Below are 15,243 nucleotides of genomic sequence, written 5' to 3'. Positions count from 1 at the left end.
GCTGTGGCTGCTGTCCTGGGAGGGTCTGTGAACTTGGCTTGTCCCCCTGGGATTCACGGTGGGTGAGGTATTACTCCCAGTGCAGGGAGAGCCTCAGAGTACTCGCTCGTGAATGAGTAAGACACATCTCATCCCCGCTGGATTTTGAGCTTCTTGAGAGCGGGCTTGCATTTGATGCTCCCTTGCTCCCCTATAGCCCCGTTCTGGCAAGTTGCCTGGAATATAGACAATATGGACAAACTAACTGGTTTGTTGCTGACCTGAGGTTTAGGAAAATAGAAACCGCTCCAGGTATTTCAAGCGGAGGGGCTTTAACTTGGGATAGTTACTCAGGTGTTACTTAGGCTGGAGAGTGCCATGTCCAAGCTGGAGCAGCAAAAGGGAAAACCATGTGGCTCCGGCCAAGGGTGTCTGTGCTGTGCCCCCCTCACATTCCTGGCTCCCACCAGTACCAGAACACAACTGGAAGCCAGTGACTGTTGCCTGGGCAGATGACAGGCAGGATCCAGAATGATCACCAGCTCTGTCCACCTTCCTCTTTCTCTGCACCCTGGCTCATCCAGCTACTTCACGGACCTTCACTGAGTGCCTGCCAAGTACTGGGCTTGGTGCTGAGCCCTTGGGAGCAAATCACAGACAGGGGCCTTTCTCTCACAGAGCTTGCCGTTGTGGAAGGGAGATTAGCCTTAAGAATTTAATCAAAGTTCAAAGACGGCTGTGACCTGTGCTGGGGCAGCTTGTTTGCTTGGCGGGTGAAGAAATCGAGCTGAGGCTGGGGAGGGGCAGGGCCAGCCAGCTGGGCTTGCTAGGCGCTGGCCATGGGAACTAAGGGAGAGTGAGCCGTCCAGGTCCAGGTGTGAGCTTGGAAAAGGCCTCCTGCCTCCCTCCCTGGCAACTTCCACATGCCTGGGCTCACCCCTCCCCCTCCTGCCTGTGGGGAAATCTGGGGTGGGTGGGGGTGGGGCTCTTCCTGAGGGGCCAGACGCCATCTGCTGAGGACCGCACTCTCTTCGCCATCCGAGTTCTCTTTTGGTCTGAATCCCTGCAACAGAAACAGGCTGAAGCCTTTCTCTGTGAAAGAATGCCCCCACCTCCCAGGCACTACTCAGTTGCCACCCTACCCTGGTGTTTAATAGTTATTTATTTACTTTTTATATTGTCTTTTTTGGGGGGGAGGGGGGAGTAATTAGGTTTACTTTTATTTATTTACTTCTTTTTAAAGGGATGTACTGGGAATTGAGCCCAGGACCTTGTGCATGCTAAGCATGCACTCTACCACTGAGCTAAAACCTCCCGCCCCAGTGTTTAAACTTGTGCCCCTACTTTGCCTCCTTGCACCCCAGCCCACAGCTCTCTGCAGTCCCAGCAAGTGGCACACATCTGTTAGTGCTGCCGACCACTTCTTCTCAAATCGCTCTTTTTACTTCCTGAACTTCGGAAACACCACTCACTCCTTGATTTTTTGGTTTGTAAACATGTCCAGGCAATTTCAGCCTTGGGGCTTTGCACGTGCCAGTGTGTCTCTGCCCGCAACTCGGGCTCCTCTCTCAGCTTCTGCCTTTCTCAGCCTCTAGCTGCGACCCCTCAGAGCACTTCATGTGTATTTTAGTCGTTTACTTGTTTATAATCTGCCTCCTCCAGATTCCAAGGTCCAGAATGCAGACACCTGCTCATCTTCATTCCCACGGCCTGTTGGCAGACTGAACGTGTGCCTCCCGGGTGCACGTGTGTACCTGTTTGCAAGGACACGGTGTCCTCGGGGTCCCTGGGATGTTTGTTGGGTGTTCAGGGCGTGTGTTCATGAGTGAGAGATAGAGGGCATGACAGAGCCCGTGTGTGTCCAGATTGGGGGCACCTGGCGTGTGTACCTGGACAGGTATGTGTTTGCGAGGGGACCTGCTTTGGGCGCCTTGGCGGGCGGAACCCACATCCCCAATGCGTCCCCCGGTGTGTGGCGCGGGGTCTGTGTGCGGGGATCGTGGAGTGTAAGTGACGGACCGGACCGGGACACACCAGAATGGGAAGGGGGGGGGGGGGGCTGCTCCCGCGCCTGCGCAGTGGCCAGTCCCGCCTTGCGGCCCACACGGCGGCGGTCCTCGCGCCCAACAGTCAGGTGTGCGGGTCACTGGGCGGCCGGGGGCGGGGCCGAGCACGAGGTGGAGTTTGCGCACTCCGGCTCTCTTGGGTTCGGTGGGCGGGGCGGAGAGACCGAGAGGGAGGCCCCTCCGACCAATGAGCTCGGAGATAGGGTTGGGGCGGGGCCGGACTACCGCAAGCCGGGCCGCGGTTGGCGGAGGGCGGCGGGACGGACTCGTCGCGTGGCCCCGCCCGCCCCGGTCCACGGCAGGCGGGAGGGCGGTGCCCCGGCAGCTACTGCGGCGGCCTCTCAGGTAAACGGCGGTCGGGATCCGGGGGCCGGGGCCAGGGGGCCAGGGGACGGCTGCGCTCCCTCGGGGAGGTGCCCCTCGGGGGATCCTGGGTCGCAGACCCTTGGGCCGCCCCCTTGGCTAGGCCGCGGGGGAAGCCGAGTCAGGGGGCGCCTCTCCAAGGTCACCCGGCCAGCAAAGGGAGGGTCCCGGCGTCGCGGGGCCGAGCCCGCCCCTTCCCTGGGCTCAGGTGCGTCCAGCCCCGCGCGGAGCGGGATCTGCCGCCACACAACCCGGAAGAGAGGCCTGGGAGCCTAGCCGCTCACATTCTTCCTGACGCCTGGTCCCCGAGTCCGTCCCCTCCCAGGGTGGGACGCGGGGCGCCTAGTCCCCCTGCCCAACCCTTTCCAGGGTGGGGCTCAGATTACCCGTCCCTACCCCTCCGCCCCGCCTGCCCCTCCCAGGGTGGGGCTCAAGGTACCTGGTCCCCTGTGCCCACCCCCTCCCTGGGGGACACTGGGTCGCCAGTCCTAGTGCCTGTCACTTTCCGGAGGCGTGTGGTCCACGTTCCTGCTCCCCCAGCAGGCACTTCAGGGGTTGCCTCCATGGGAAGCTAAGCCTAGACCCCGACAGTCCCAAAGAGCAGAGGCCGTCGTATTCTTCTCATTTTCTCTTTGACATTAGAGAAGGAGGCAGTCCAGAGCCGGGAGGTAATTTGTCCAAAGTCCTAAGGATTTCTGGTCGTGTAATGTAGGTGGTAAAGCTGGAAGGGGCTGCAGGAAGTCCAGCCCTCAGTCAAGGTGAGACCTAGCTGGTGCTAGGCCAGGGCTGGCCCACAGTCCCTGGCCTCCTAGGCCCAATTTTGGGTTCTGATTTTCCTGCAGCACCAGCATAGCTGCAGTGCAGTGTTGGGGTCTGAGAAAAGGGCTCTGTGCGCACAGGCAGTTCCAACCTGCATACTTAAGAGGGTCCCCTTTGCCAGGGTCGGGGCTGGGTGACTGATAAGCTCAAGTGCAATGAGGCATAAGGGGGTGTGGGGGCAGAGGGTTCTGGGGGGGTATAAGCTGGAGCGGCTGTCTGGGGTGGGGGGATAGGTGGGATTAGGGTGGAAGCTGGCTTTGAGGGGACAGTCCTGGGGGCAGTGACCACTTTGGAAAGGGATGAAGGTAGAGGTGGAGAAGAAGGTGGTCAGTGAGTGACTGTAGGGTGTGGGGAGGGAGACGGAGGAACAGGAGGGAGTGATGCTGAGTTCGGACCGAGGTAGCTGGGGGCATGATGACATAGGAAAAGAGGCAGGTGAGGCGGGGACCTGAGAGAAGTCAGGGGTGAAGTTGGTGGATTGAGTGTTAGAGCCTTTGGGTTGAGTGGTGATGATGGCCCAGATGGAGGGGGCTGGCAGGCACGGGGCCCCAGGAGACCCACCTGAGAAGCATCAGTTGTGGGCCACTTGGCCGGTGGCGTGATTGTGATGTAGTTGCCCTGCGGTCCAGACAGCCAAGGGGCCTGGGGACGCTGTTGTCAGCAGGATCCTGGTTCCCAGGCCTCGGCTATTGTGGCTCAAGTGAGCATGCGTTTTTGGTCTCTCTTGGTGACAGCATGGAATGACCTGGAATTGAGCTGACCTGGAGTTACCTTGAAACCAACGTCTGGGCTGAGGATCACTGGTGGACCTGAGGTGGAACCGTGGGGCACTTGCTTGCTTTCTCAAGTTCACAGCTGGCTCACATGCCTGGAAGCAGGTGTCTGCGCTTGGTTCAGACCCAGAGTCCACTGAGGCCCAGGGAAGCAGCTGGGTTGTTGCCCATCTGTGATCAGCCCCTTCATGGAGCTGAGCTGCTTGATCTGCTCGGGTAGGGACTCCAGGAAGGCTCCTGGCCAGTGCTCAGGGAAGGCTGGCTGCTGGACGTCATGAGGAAGGTGCCCTCTTCACTGGAGGCACCTGGTTGGGGGGACACAGCTTGGTGTGGCTTATGTTGGGAACCTGGATTCTCAAGGGACTGTGAGCTGTGTGGGCTGTCTGCTTGGTCATCTGCCCTGTTTTTGTCAGTGACTCTGGGAGTTGATTCTTTGGCTCCTGTGCTAGGAAGGGAAGGCCCCTGGGCCTTGTGTTTGGGCCTCGTGCCTGGGTGGGACATTCCTATGACCCCCATGGTGTCCTGACTTCCCAGTTTCCCTTCACACACCCTCTGGACAGGCTGCCTCTGGGCTGGGGGTGTGGCCCTCGTGGTCTCTGACCCCTCCAGCTCAGTAAGGTTGGCCCCGCACCTTTCTCAGCCTGTGCCCGTCCATGTGGCAGCTGTTGTACGCATGGCCCTTTCAGGCCAGGGGCTCTGTGGGCTGGGGCGGCAGCACGTGGGCATTTGTTCAGTGCAGTTGAGTGAATGCTGACTGAGTACAGGTGAGGAGGACTGACTCCTCACTCCTCCTGACTGACTGAGGTGGCCTACAGTGTGTACGGTCACCCTGCTCTGTGACCTGTGCTCATGGGCATCATGGGCGGGCGTGGAGGGAGTGCTTGGAGCCAGTCCTGCTTGAGTCCTGCTCCACTGCTTCCCAGCTGCTAACAGCTGCTCTCAGACCTGCCTGGCCCTGCAGGTGAAAGGAGATGGTACCTCTAAGTGCTTCCTGAGGGAGGCAGGGGGCCTTCCAGACCCTTCCCTCTCTTTGCATCCCCTTCCCCTGTGGAGCACTCACAGATTTGTCTGTCCGCTCCACAGGGAGCAGGGTCTGTGCTGCCACCCCGGTGTGTCATAAGCCCACAGACCAACTGCCTGGTCCGGGCAGGGGCCACAGAGGGACTCTTATCGAACCAGTGAAGCCTAGCTCTTCCACCGTGGCTGATACTTCCCTGGCTACCGCCTCTCCCCATGCTTGTCTTTTAAAAAGTCTAACCAGATCCCTGGTAGATGTAAGTGTTGTTCATACATGGCTGTTGCCCTCACGTGAGGCCTCCTGCAGGAGGGTGTCGGGAGGTGGGTGATCCTGTCGTGAAGAGTGACCATTTGGGCTCCACTGGCTGTCCCCACCTGCGTGGGTCCACAGCACAGGCGGCGTCTGGTGCCGGCGGAGGGCAGCTGTGTGCCGGGCCTCCGCCCAAGCCTTCCGCTGGGGACGCAGGGAGAGCCCGGTGCCTGCGCGCTGCCCGCGTTGCTGTGCATCTTGCTGACGCGGACGGGCCCCTTTGCATGTTAACATGAGACAGATGCGCCTCTTGTCCTATCTGTCATGAATGACTTGCCTGTTTTATCTTTTGTTTACTTTACGCCGCACTGAGGATGGGGTGAGCATGAGCGTGCAGGCTGGTGGGCAGAGGCTGGATTCCGGGGGCAGCAGTGGAGACTGCTGCGCAGTGGTGGGCATGATGTGACCTGCGTGTGACAAAGAGCAGCGCGTGAGCGCAGGGGAAGTGGCCAGAGAGTGAGGGTTAGGTGAGGTGGACACCAGGGGAGACTCTCAGTGAGGGAGCAGGCCACCTGCTGCCCGGTAGGAAGGGTCGAAGGGGGCAAGGAGGGGGACGACGGAGGGCCTGCCGCTTATCACCGTGTGTCTGTCACTGTTCAGTTGTCACTCGTGTCACCGTGTGTCCGTCACTGTCCAGTTGTCACTCACGTCACCGTGTATTCAAAGAGCAGTTCTCGGAGGAATTTCAGTTCATCAGGTTTCTCTTTTGTAGATTTTGCTTTTGGTGTCAGTCATGGAGACTTGCTTCTCTGTTTCTTTCTGGAAGTTTTATAGTTTTAAGTTCTGCATGTAGGTCTGTGAATCATTTGAGATTTTGTGTATGGTGTGAGCTATAGACTGGAGTTTACTTTCTGCGTGTGGACATCCAGTTGTTCACTACTATTTGTTGAAAGACTGTCCCTGCTGCACTCAATCGCCTTTGTACTTTTGTTGAAAATCAGTTGGTCTAATAAGTCTTGGAGTCAGGACTTACAAATATAAGTCCTCCAATTGTGCCTTGTTTTGCTTCAGAGTTGTCTTGGCTATTCTAGGTCCTTTACATTTCCGTATGAATTTTAGAATCATTCTGTCAATTTCTACAAAAAGCCTGCTAGGATTTTGATTGGGAATGCATTCAGTCTGTAAATCCACTTGGGAAGAATTGATATCCTTGCGCAGTATTTTTCTCCATTTATTTAACTTTTCTTTAATATCTCTTAGCGCGGTTTGATAGTTTTACTGTATTGTCCATCTTTTGTCGAATTTATCCCTAAATATTTCATATTATTTTTGCTCAATGGCAAAGGGTACAGCTTGTTCAATTTTTGATTGTTGTTAGTATATGGAAATGCAATTGATTTTTGAATATTAACTTCATTTATTATTATTATTTTTTAAATGGAGGTGCTGGGGATTGAGCACAGGACCTTGTGTGTGCTAAGCATGCACCCTACCACTGAGCTATACCCTCCACCTAACATTAAGTTTATATCCTGTGACCTCACTAGCTGACTTACTGATCTGGTTCCAGTTGTAGATTCCGTCAGATTTTCTGCATAGGTGATCACATCACCTGTGAATAAAGCAGTTTTTCCTCTTTTTCAATTTGAATGCCTTATATTATCTTATACTTACCTGATTGCCTAGGCTAGAGCCTCCAGTAGGATAGTGAATAGAAGTGGTGAGAGCAGACATCCTTGCCTTGTTCTCCATCTTGCAGGGGTAGCAGTTAGTCTTTTACCATTAAGGATGATGTCCCTTCAGGTTTTCCTTAGGTGCTCTTTATCGGGTTGTGGGAGTTCCCTTCTATTTCTGTTTGCTGATCATTTTTATTATAAGTAGATGTTGGATCGTGACACATGCTTATTTTGCATTTATTGAGATGATTATATGGTTTTTCTTCTTTGGTCTGTTAATATGATTTACATTGACTGCACTTAAAAATACTCAAGCAACTTTGTGTTCATGGGATAAACCCCATTTGGTCATAATGTATTATCGTTTCACATATTTTTGCATATGATTTGATAAAATATTGTTAAGAAATTTTGCATTTGTGTCTATGAGGAATATTGGTCTATATTTTTCACTGTTTTTAATATCTTTGTCTGGTTTTGTTATCAGAGTAGTGCTGGCCTTAAAGAATCCGTTGGTAAGTGCTCCTTGTTTTCAATTTTCCGGTAAGAATTTTTGTGGAGTTGGTATTATTTCTTCCTTAAATGTTTGCTGGAATTCCCCTGGGAAGTCATCTAGCCCTGGGGTTTTCTCTGTGGGGAGGCTTTTAGCTATAAGTTCAGTTTCTTTCTTAGATACAGGGCTGTTTAGGTTATCTATTACTTCTTGAGTGAGCTTTGGTAGTTTGTCATTCGAGGAACTTGCCTATTTCTTTTACTTTTAAATTTTTATAATTTTTGAGGTATAATTGACTTGTCTATTTTAAGTTGTCCAATTTTCTGGCAAAAAGTTTTTCAGAATATATTCTTATTATCCTTTTAAAATCTGTAGACTCTGTAATGATGTCACTGTTCTCATTCTTAAGATTGGTAATTTGTTTTTTCTTTTTTTCTTGATCAGTCAGGCTGGAGGTTATCAAATTTATGGATCTTCTCAAATAACTAAACTTTGGTACTTTGATTTTTTCTATTCTCTGTTTTCTATTTCTTTAATTTACATAATGATATTTATTATTTCTTTTCTTTTGCTTCATTTGAATGTCTGGTTTCTTCAGGTGGAAGTTGATGTTGTTGACCTTCAAACAAAAACAGTTATTTTACCAGCAAAATGTGTTTATTTGGGAGTAGCAGAGAATTTCAGTCTGTGACAACCAGGCTATAGCAAAAACTATAGGCAAGTCCAGCAAACAAAGGAAAGAAAGTCACTTTATAGAGAGCAGGAGGAAGTTGGAAGGGGCTGCTTTGAAGAAAGTCCTTTGGAGGGAAGTGAGAATTTAGGATGGTGATGGCTTTCCATTCTCTGAGTTGCTAGGGTTCCCATTGTCTGGGCTTGTTGCTGGGCAGGGAGAGATATTCCTCCTGCCAGGCCTAAAGTGGAGACACCTGCCTGCTGGGAATGCAGGTCCTGTCTCTTCCTGTGGGTCTGTAATTTGCCTGGAGCGGTTAATGCATGGGAGCCTCCCCGCTCCCTGTTAAATGAGGTTTCTTTTATTCAGATTCACAATGTCACTCTACTTTCCTAATACAGACATTTAGTGCTATAAATTTCCCACAAATTTTGATATGTCTTCATTTTCTTTCCCTTCAAAATGCTTTCTAATCTTATTTAAAATTTTTTTTCTTTTTTGACTCATGCATTATTTTGAAACATGTTAAGTAGTTTCTAAATACTTGGAGAGTTCTCAGATAGCTTCCTCTTACTGATTTCAAATTGAATTCCACTGTAGTCAGAGAACATACTCTGTCTATGACTTGAATTCTTTTAAATTTATTGAGACTTGTTTTATTGCCCAAAATATGATCAGTCTTGGTAAATGCTTCATGTGCTTTTGGAAGAACATACATGTTCTACAGATAATGAATGCAGTGTTCTGTAAATACGACTCAAGTAGGCTGGTTGACAGCGCTGTTCAGGTCTTCCCTTGCTGGTTTGCTGTACATTTGTTCTAACAATTACAGAGAGAGGGAGTTGGAATCTCTGCTGTATTTTGGATTAGTCTATTTCTCCTGGCATCTTTATTACTTTTGGCTTTGTGTATTTTGAAGCTCTGTTATTAGGTGCATAAATATTTAGAATTGTTATGTCTCTGAAATCTGCATCGTCTATTATTAATATAGTCATTCTAGCTTTTTATGACTAGTGTCAGCCTCATTTTTCTTTCCCCATCATTTACTTTAACCTCTTTGTATTAACATGTTCAGTCTCTCCTGGGGTTTCTTGAATATATGAAATTCAATTATACTAATTGTCTAAATATCCTTGTTTACTAATTCTTTCCTCTGTGCCATTTCTGAGTTAGTTTGTACCAGGTGACCGTTCGTCACGGTGGAGGCTGTGGGCTTTGTCTTCTTCCTGCTTTGCATGCTTGGTAGTTTCTGACTGGATGCCAGACATCATCGTCTCACTTTGTCAGCGCTGGATGCCTTTGTGTTCCTGTTACTATTCCTGAGCTTTGTTCTGGGTTGTGACTAAGTTACTGGAGAACCGTTTGATCCTTGTAGGTCTTGCTTTTTAGCTTTGTTGGCTGAGACCAGAATAGTATTTCTTCTCGGGCAAATTTTACTTCTTCACTGAGTGCTCTTCCCATTGCCCTGTGAGTTGGGATGTCCCTCCTGGCTGCCAGGGCTGGGAGCAGACCCGCTCCTGGCCCCTGGTGAGCTCTGGGGATTGTGTTCTGCTAATCCTTTTAGTGGCTCCTTCCTTGGCCTCGGGGAGTTTCTTCTCAAACCCAGTGTTTGTGCTGGTTTTCTATTGCTGCTATAACAAATTACCACACACTTAGTGGCTTAAACAACACACATTCATTATCTTTAAGTTCTTGAGGTCAGAAGTCTGACGTGGATCTCACTGGGCTAAAATCAGGGGTTGGCAGGACTGTGCTCCTTTCTGGGAGCTCTGGGGAGGATCTGTTTTCTGCTGTTTCAGTTTGTTGGCAGAATTTGGTTCTTTGTGGCTGTAGGACTGAAGTCCCTGTTTTCTTGCTGACTGTAAGCTGAGAATTGTTCCCAGCTTCTATGAGTGCCCCACATTCCTTGGCTCAGAGCTGCCTTCCTCCATCTTCAAAGCCAGACACAGTGGCTTGAGTCCTTCCCGAGCTTTGATTTTCTCCCCCTTCTTCCATCTCATCTCTGTGACCCAGCTGGGAAAGGCTCTCTTCTCTTCAGAACTCATGTGATGAGGCTGGTCTCACCCTCATAATCCGGGGTAACCTCTCCATCTCAGGGTCGGTAAGTCCGTTTGCCAAGTAAGATCACATATTCAGGGTCTGGGAATGAGGGCGTGGGCATCTTTGGGGACATTATTCTGCTGCCCAGTGCTGGCCAGTAAATCAACTGCGTGTCCAGGGGACCCTCTGCCAATCTCTGGAGTTTACTATGTTCCTAGAGCCACCAACTCCAGCAGGACCCAGGTCTCCTGAGATGCTTCTAGACCATGTCCATGACACAGGCGTGTTGCCGGGCCTCCCAAGCCCTTCTCAGCTGGGTGCGGCCTCCAGGGGGTGAGCTGGAGTGACCTCAGGGTTCCCCTTCCTTTGCTTCCCGATGTCCATCTCCTTGAGAACCACGGTTTCACGTGTTTTGTCCAGTTTGGGTTGTTCTGGTCGGAATGGCAGATGGGTCCATTTTTCCCCACCGGGCTGGGAGCTGATGTCTCTTACGTTAGTTTCTTTTTGTTTGCTCCCATTGAGCCGGGTGCACTTGGGTGAAGGGTGTTCCAGACCTGCAGAGTTGGAGCTGGTTTCCTGAGGCCATGGAGAGAGGCAGCTGTGGCTTTTCACAGGGCAAGGCCTCTGCCCAGGAGTGGGCTGCTTCCATGTGGACTCGATGGGCTCTGGGAGCTCAGGACCTGGGTTCCACGTGAGGCTGTGCCTGCCTCTGAGAGCTGCTCTGCAGTTCCTCCTGAGCCGGCTGCCAGCGCACCTCACTCCCGCCTGACAGCTGGGCTGTTTTCAGCCCTTCATCTTTTTGGGCTTTGCGATTTCTTGCTGCCGTGTTGCTCTGCTGCCATTGGAATATGTGTTTTATTCTTGTTTTCCTGGTTGTTTCAGATGCTCCAGGAAGGAAGGGGAAACACCTTGCTGGCACCACCGTCTTCTAGCCCGTCTTCTCCATTTGCTTTCTGTCCACCTGGAACACCTGGAAACTTCCAGGCTGCTAATTTTATCTTTCCCTATGTTCTAGTTCTCTTTTGTGTTTATTCCTTTAAAACATGCATCTTTTCTGTCATTTCATTGAGGTTTTGGCAGGATAGGTGAATGCTTGGGACCAGTCTGCCTTCCTGACCTAGCGTTCTCACTTCTTTTTAATTCCACCGCCTCCCAGGAATCACATGACTTCTCACTCTGCCTCCTTCCTGTGTGTCCGCAGCCATGTGAGCATGTCCTGCATGCTCGGGAGCGGATCATGGCAGCGCTCCTTTACCACCTCCACCCTCCTGTGGGCGGGCAAAGGGCGGTGCGCTGCAGCAGGCAGGACATGAGTGTGAACACAGTCTGGTCCTCAGAGAGTGTGGCCACATGGTGAAGAGGGGAGGTGTTTGCACGTTTCATGGGCTCTATTCTTTGGGTCTGTCTGTTGCAAGTGGCGTTTCGAGGCTTGGGGTGTTTGAAAGCTGTAGCTCTCGAATCCCGTGGGCTGTTTGCATGGTTGGTTTCAGATGCCAGCAAGCCCGCTGGGTCCCTATGCTGCCCGGCCAGGCTCTCTCCGCCAGCAGGAGGCTCACTGAATCCTGTGCTGGGATTCTTAGGTGTGGGGAGTCCTGGCCCCGCAGCAGTCGAGGCCCTTGTCCTTGCCCTCAGGGGGAGGTGTTCCTGCTCTGCACAGACTGGCAGCAACACTAGGCCCTGTGTCCGCCCTCTGCCCTTCACGGAGGGCAGGAAGGTGCTGTCGGTGGACACAGTGACCACACTTGCCCAGGCTACCGCGGGGCATCTGGGATGGCCCTGTGGGCTGTCCGTGTGCTGGCGGGGCTGCTGGGCGCTGGGAGGGAGTCCTTTGTCCTCCGAGAGTGGTTGAGCCAAAGTGTGGCAGAGACAGTTGCACCAGAACAGAGTCATTTGAATCTTGTGTTTTACACAAACATAGTATAGTACCTGCCCGTACATGGAAGAGGCTTATGTGTTAAAGGCAGCGTTTTGGTTGCTCCAGGTTTGAGAAGAGCTGTCCACGTTCACACCGGCCGAGCGGAAGCCGAGACCACAGTGATGGGCGAGTCGCGCGTGAAGAGTACGTGCGGGGCTCTCAGGCGGCCTCCGTGTCACACCTGCTGGCTCTTGAGTTTGGGATGCAGCGGAGCCTGTGGCATTGAGTAAATGGGGTTTGAAGGAATGACAGTGCACGAACACTTTCTCAAGTTTTCATTAAAAAAAAAAAAAAGAAAACAGAGCACTGTTTATGCAGATGCGGACACAGAGGTGGCAAATTCGGCCACAGGCTCAGTCTGGTGTGGGGGCAGCCTTTGCTTAGCACACAGGGCTTCGTGCTCCACGTGGGAGAGCCCCTGTGCCTTCGTCCCTTCCTCCAAAAGCCCCACGGCCAGCATCCCCTCTGCCTGGCCAGTCTTCCCCCAGCCAGGGCCAGCTGTTTGCTGAGGGTGTGGCCCATGGCAGAGCGGAGGCTGGGGAGCTGCGTCCCTGCCCCACAGGACTCCATCCCCAGGGGTGAGGGAGGCTCTGCAGGCCGCTGCCAGGCACCGAGCTCTGAGCTCTCGGCACACTGAGGATGGTGGGGTCCTTCCATGGGGTGCGAGGCAGAAGAGGCCTGGCTCTGAGTGGGAGAGTCTGGGGTGATGAGGAGGAGTCTTCAAGAGCTGCTGGTGGGACTGGCATGCCGCCCAGCAAGCATAGAGCAAAGTGTGGGCCAGAGGACCACCTTGGAGGCTGCTCCCCAGGAACCCTGAGCCTGCACCCTCTGCCTTTCATAGGAGCTCCTGTCCAGCAGGGGCAGCAGACATGGAGCAAACACAGCCTGGGTTGTAAGGTCTGGGTAGAGGTGAGGGGAGTGACCTCAGAGCAGGCGGCCAGTGGGTCCTAGAGACCCTGGCAAGTGAAGTGGAGGGAGGGAGTGGGTTGCGAGACTAGGTCAGGTGTGTGTGGCTGAGGTGTGCGAAGTGGCCCAGCTGGTGGGGCCCTGAGGCATGCGAAGTGGCCGGGGTCTGAGGACTCAGAGGCTGAGCATGGCGGTGGTGGCGTCAGTGCTGGGCCTGAGCACCCACACCGGGCTTTGTCGTGCAGAGCTGGCCACCGTCCTGCTGGACGCCATCACTGACAAGGACCCTCTGGTGCAGGAGCAGGTGTGTGGCTCCCTGTGTGCCCTTGGAGAGTCTCAGCCTGAGGAGGCGCTCGGCGTCTGTGAGGAGCACCTGCGGCAGCATGACAAGGTATCCCTGCCCTTCCAGGGCGGGGCTATGGGGGCTGTGGGGGCTGTGGGGGCTGTGGGGAGGAGTCTGTGGGGGGAACATGCAGGGTCTGGTGGGTGTGGAGCCGACCAGCCGGGCTGCTGTGGGCAGAAAGCCGCACCTGCAAGTCCAGGCTCCCTTGAGGCCGGCATGTCCAGGGTAGATGAGCTGCCCTGTGGCCTGGGGGCCAGTCCCATAGAGGGGGACTGGGTGGTCAGCACCACAGGGTCCATCCGCTCGCTCGCAGGCCCGGTGTTGCTGTCCCCTTTCACTCTCCTGCCAGAGACTACATGGCTGTCCCTGCCAGCGAGAGAAGGCCACTGGCATCAGCAGTCGCTGGAGCCCGTGGACGGGCCTTGGGGAGGGGCTGTGCCCGGCAGCCTGGGCCTGGGCTCCCAGCGCTCCTGCAGACTGCCGGTGGGTGGGTGCGGCCACTCGCAGGCTTCCTCTTCGGCTCTGCGGAGCCCGGCCCTGCAGAGGTGGCTGAGCGCCCACCCATCGCAGAAGAGGCTCCTGCCAGCTGCCTTTCTCCAGGGCCCTGGCTCCAGGCTCCTGTGACACTGACAGCTCCCTGTAGTAGGAAATAATCCTGCAGCCTTTCAGTTTTCCTCAGGGCGTGATTTAGGCCCATTCCTGGAAGGAAAGGAGACTTGCAGTCTCAAAAGATCACTTTTCTTTTTGTTTTATTTGACACTTTGATGACTAAAAGGGGCTCTCTCTGTAGTGTGTTCGCTCCCCTCTGCAGCTGCCACCTACTGGGGGAGAGAGCCCAGTCCTGCTGCGGCCCTAGGACGTCTCCCTTCGTGCAGAGGGTACCCTGCTGTACCCGGCTGCCCTGCTGTTCTTGGCCTTTGCAGGTTGCACAGAAGGCTGGGGCTGCTGCAGGGCTGTGGGTAGGGAGGCACGGTTCACAGATTAGCCAGGAAGGGCATGTCCACCGCGGCTCCCCTTTGGACTCGCAGTGCCCCTGCTGGGCGTCGGGGGGGGGGGGCGTGCTGAAGTCCATGTCTGACTGGCGGACAGAGATTAGGGCTGCCCTAGCTGTATGAAGGAATGGCCAACAAAGAGGAAAGGTGGCTGAAAGAGGGTTTGTTATTTTTAGCAGTTCACAGCAAAATTGAAGTCTGCTTCATGAAAACTTGTTATTTTCTATGTCATTTATGACTTTACCCTCTTTTTAGCCTTTTTAGTTTCTTTAACCAGCTTTATAAGCAAAGTTCCTTATGTTTATAGTAAACGAGTGTTGTTGGGAGCTGTCCTTAGAGCATAACCCTTGTTGGGCACCCCCGGCCTCTGCCGCCTCGTCCACGCCCTGTGACCGGGGGCTTCTTTCCCTCGCTTGTGCTTCTTCATAGCCATACTGTATTGGCTGCATCTTAGCTGACTGAGTCTCTCTCCAAAAAGATGTGGGCCCACAGAAAAGAGCCGAACACTCCATCTGGTCATCAAAGGTGGGGCAGCAGCTTGAAAGCCCGCGATACTTTGTGGATATCAGCTTCTGGCAGCTTCTGCTGCCGCCCGGGGCACTGGGGCACCTTTGCTCTCCCGCAGCTGGACCTGGTCTGTGCTCCTGGGTGGTGGCGGGCCTCACTCCTGTTGGCCGAGGCTCAGCATGGAAGAGGTGGACACAGGGACAAACAGGCTGCTTCACAGAGACTGTCAGGCCAGTGGGCGGGAAGTGGCCTTGGGAAGAGCGGCAGAGAGAGCTGCTTAGTCTGCCCAGGCCTTTGTGACAGAACGCCACAGGCTGGATGGCTTACAGACAGCAGGCCTGTTCCTCATGGTTCTGGAGGCTGGGAGTCCTAAGATCAGGGTGCTGGCAGGTTCAGTGCCTGGTGAGAGCCTGCTTCCCCCGAGTCCTCACCTG

At 53.5% G+C, this 15,243-nt stretch overlaps 1 protein-coding gene across 14 annotated transcripts in view; it reads left to right on the top strand.

Annotated features, from left to right (window-relative positions):
• Window positions 1–2,290: 2,290 nt before the first annotated feature.
• MROH1 (maestro heat like repeat family member 1) overlaps window positions 2,291–15,243 on the top strand; it is a 65,781-nt gene continuing 52,828 nt past the window's right edge. For 11 of the 14 annotated variants that reach the window (XR_010376980.1, XR_010376981.1, XR_004132639.2 and 8 more), the window contains exons 1-3: window positions 2,293–2,390; window positions 12,128–12,205; window positions 13,213–13,358. Coding sequence is in view for 9 of the 14 variants with exons in the window: in XM_064476718.1 (XP_064332788.1) it covers window positions 12,184–12,205; window positions 13,213–13,358 (168 nt within the window). In the remaining 5 variants the exon portion in view is untranslated. Of the gene's footprint in view, window positions 2,391–12,127; window positions 12,206–13,212; window positions 13,359–15,243 lie in introns of all 14 variants that reach the window. The other 3 variants (XM_064476722.1, XM_064476721.1, XM_064476720.1) reach the window with 2 other exon arrangements.

This window comes from Camelus dromedarius, chromosome 20 (assembly GCF_036321535.1).
Source record: "Camelus dromedarius isolate mCamDro1 chromosome 20, mCamDro1.pat, whole genome shotgun sequence".
Taxonomy (NCBI): Eukaryota; Metazoa; Chordata; class Mammalia; order Artiodactyla; family Camelidae; genus Camelus; species Camelus dromedarius.
The sequence above is the reverse complement of the archived record's forward strand: the minus strand, read 5'-3'. Positions and strand labels throughout refer to the sequence as shown.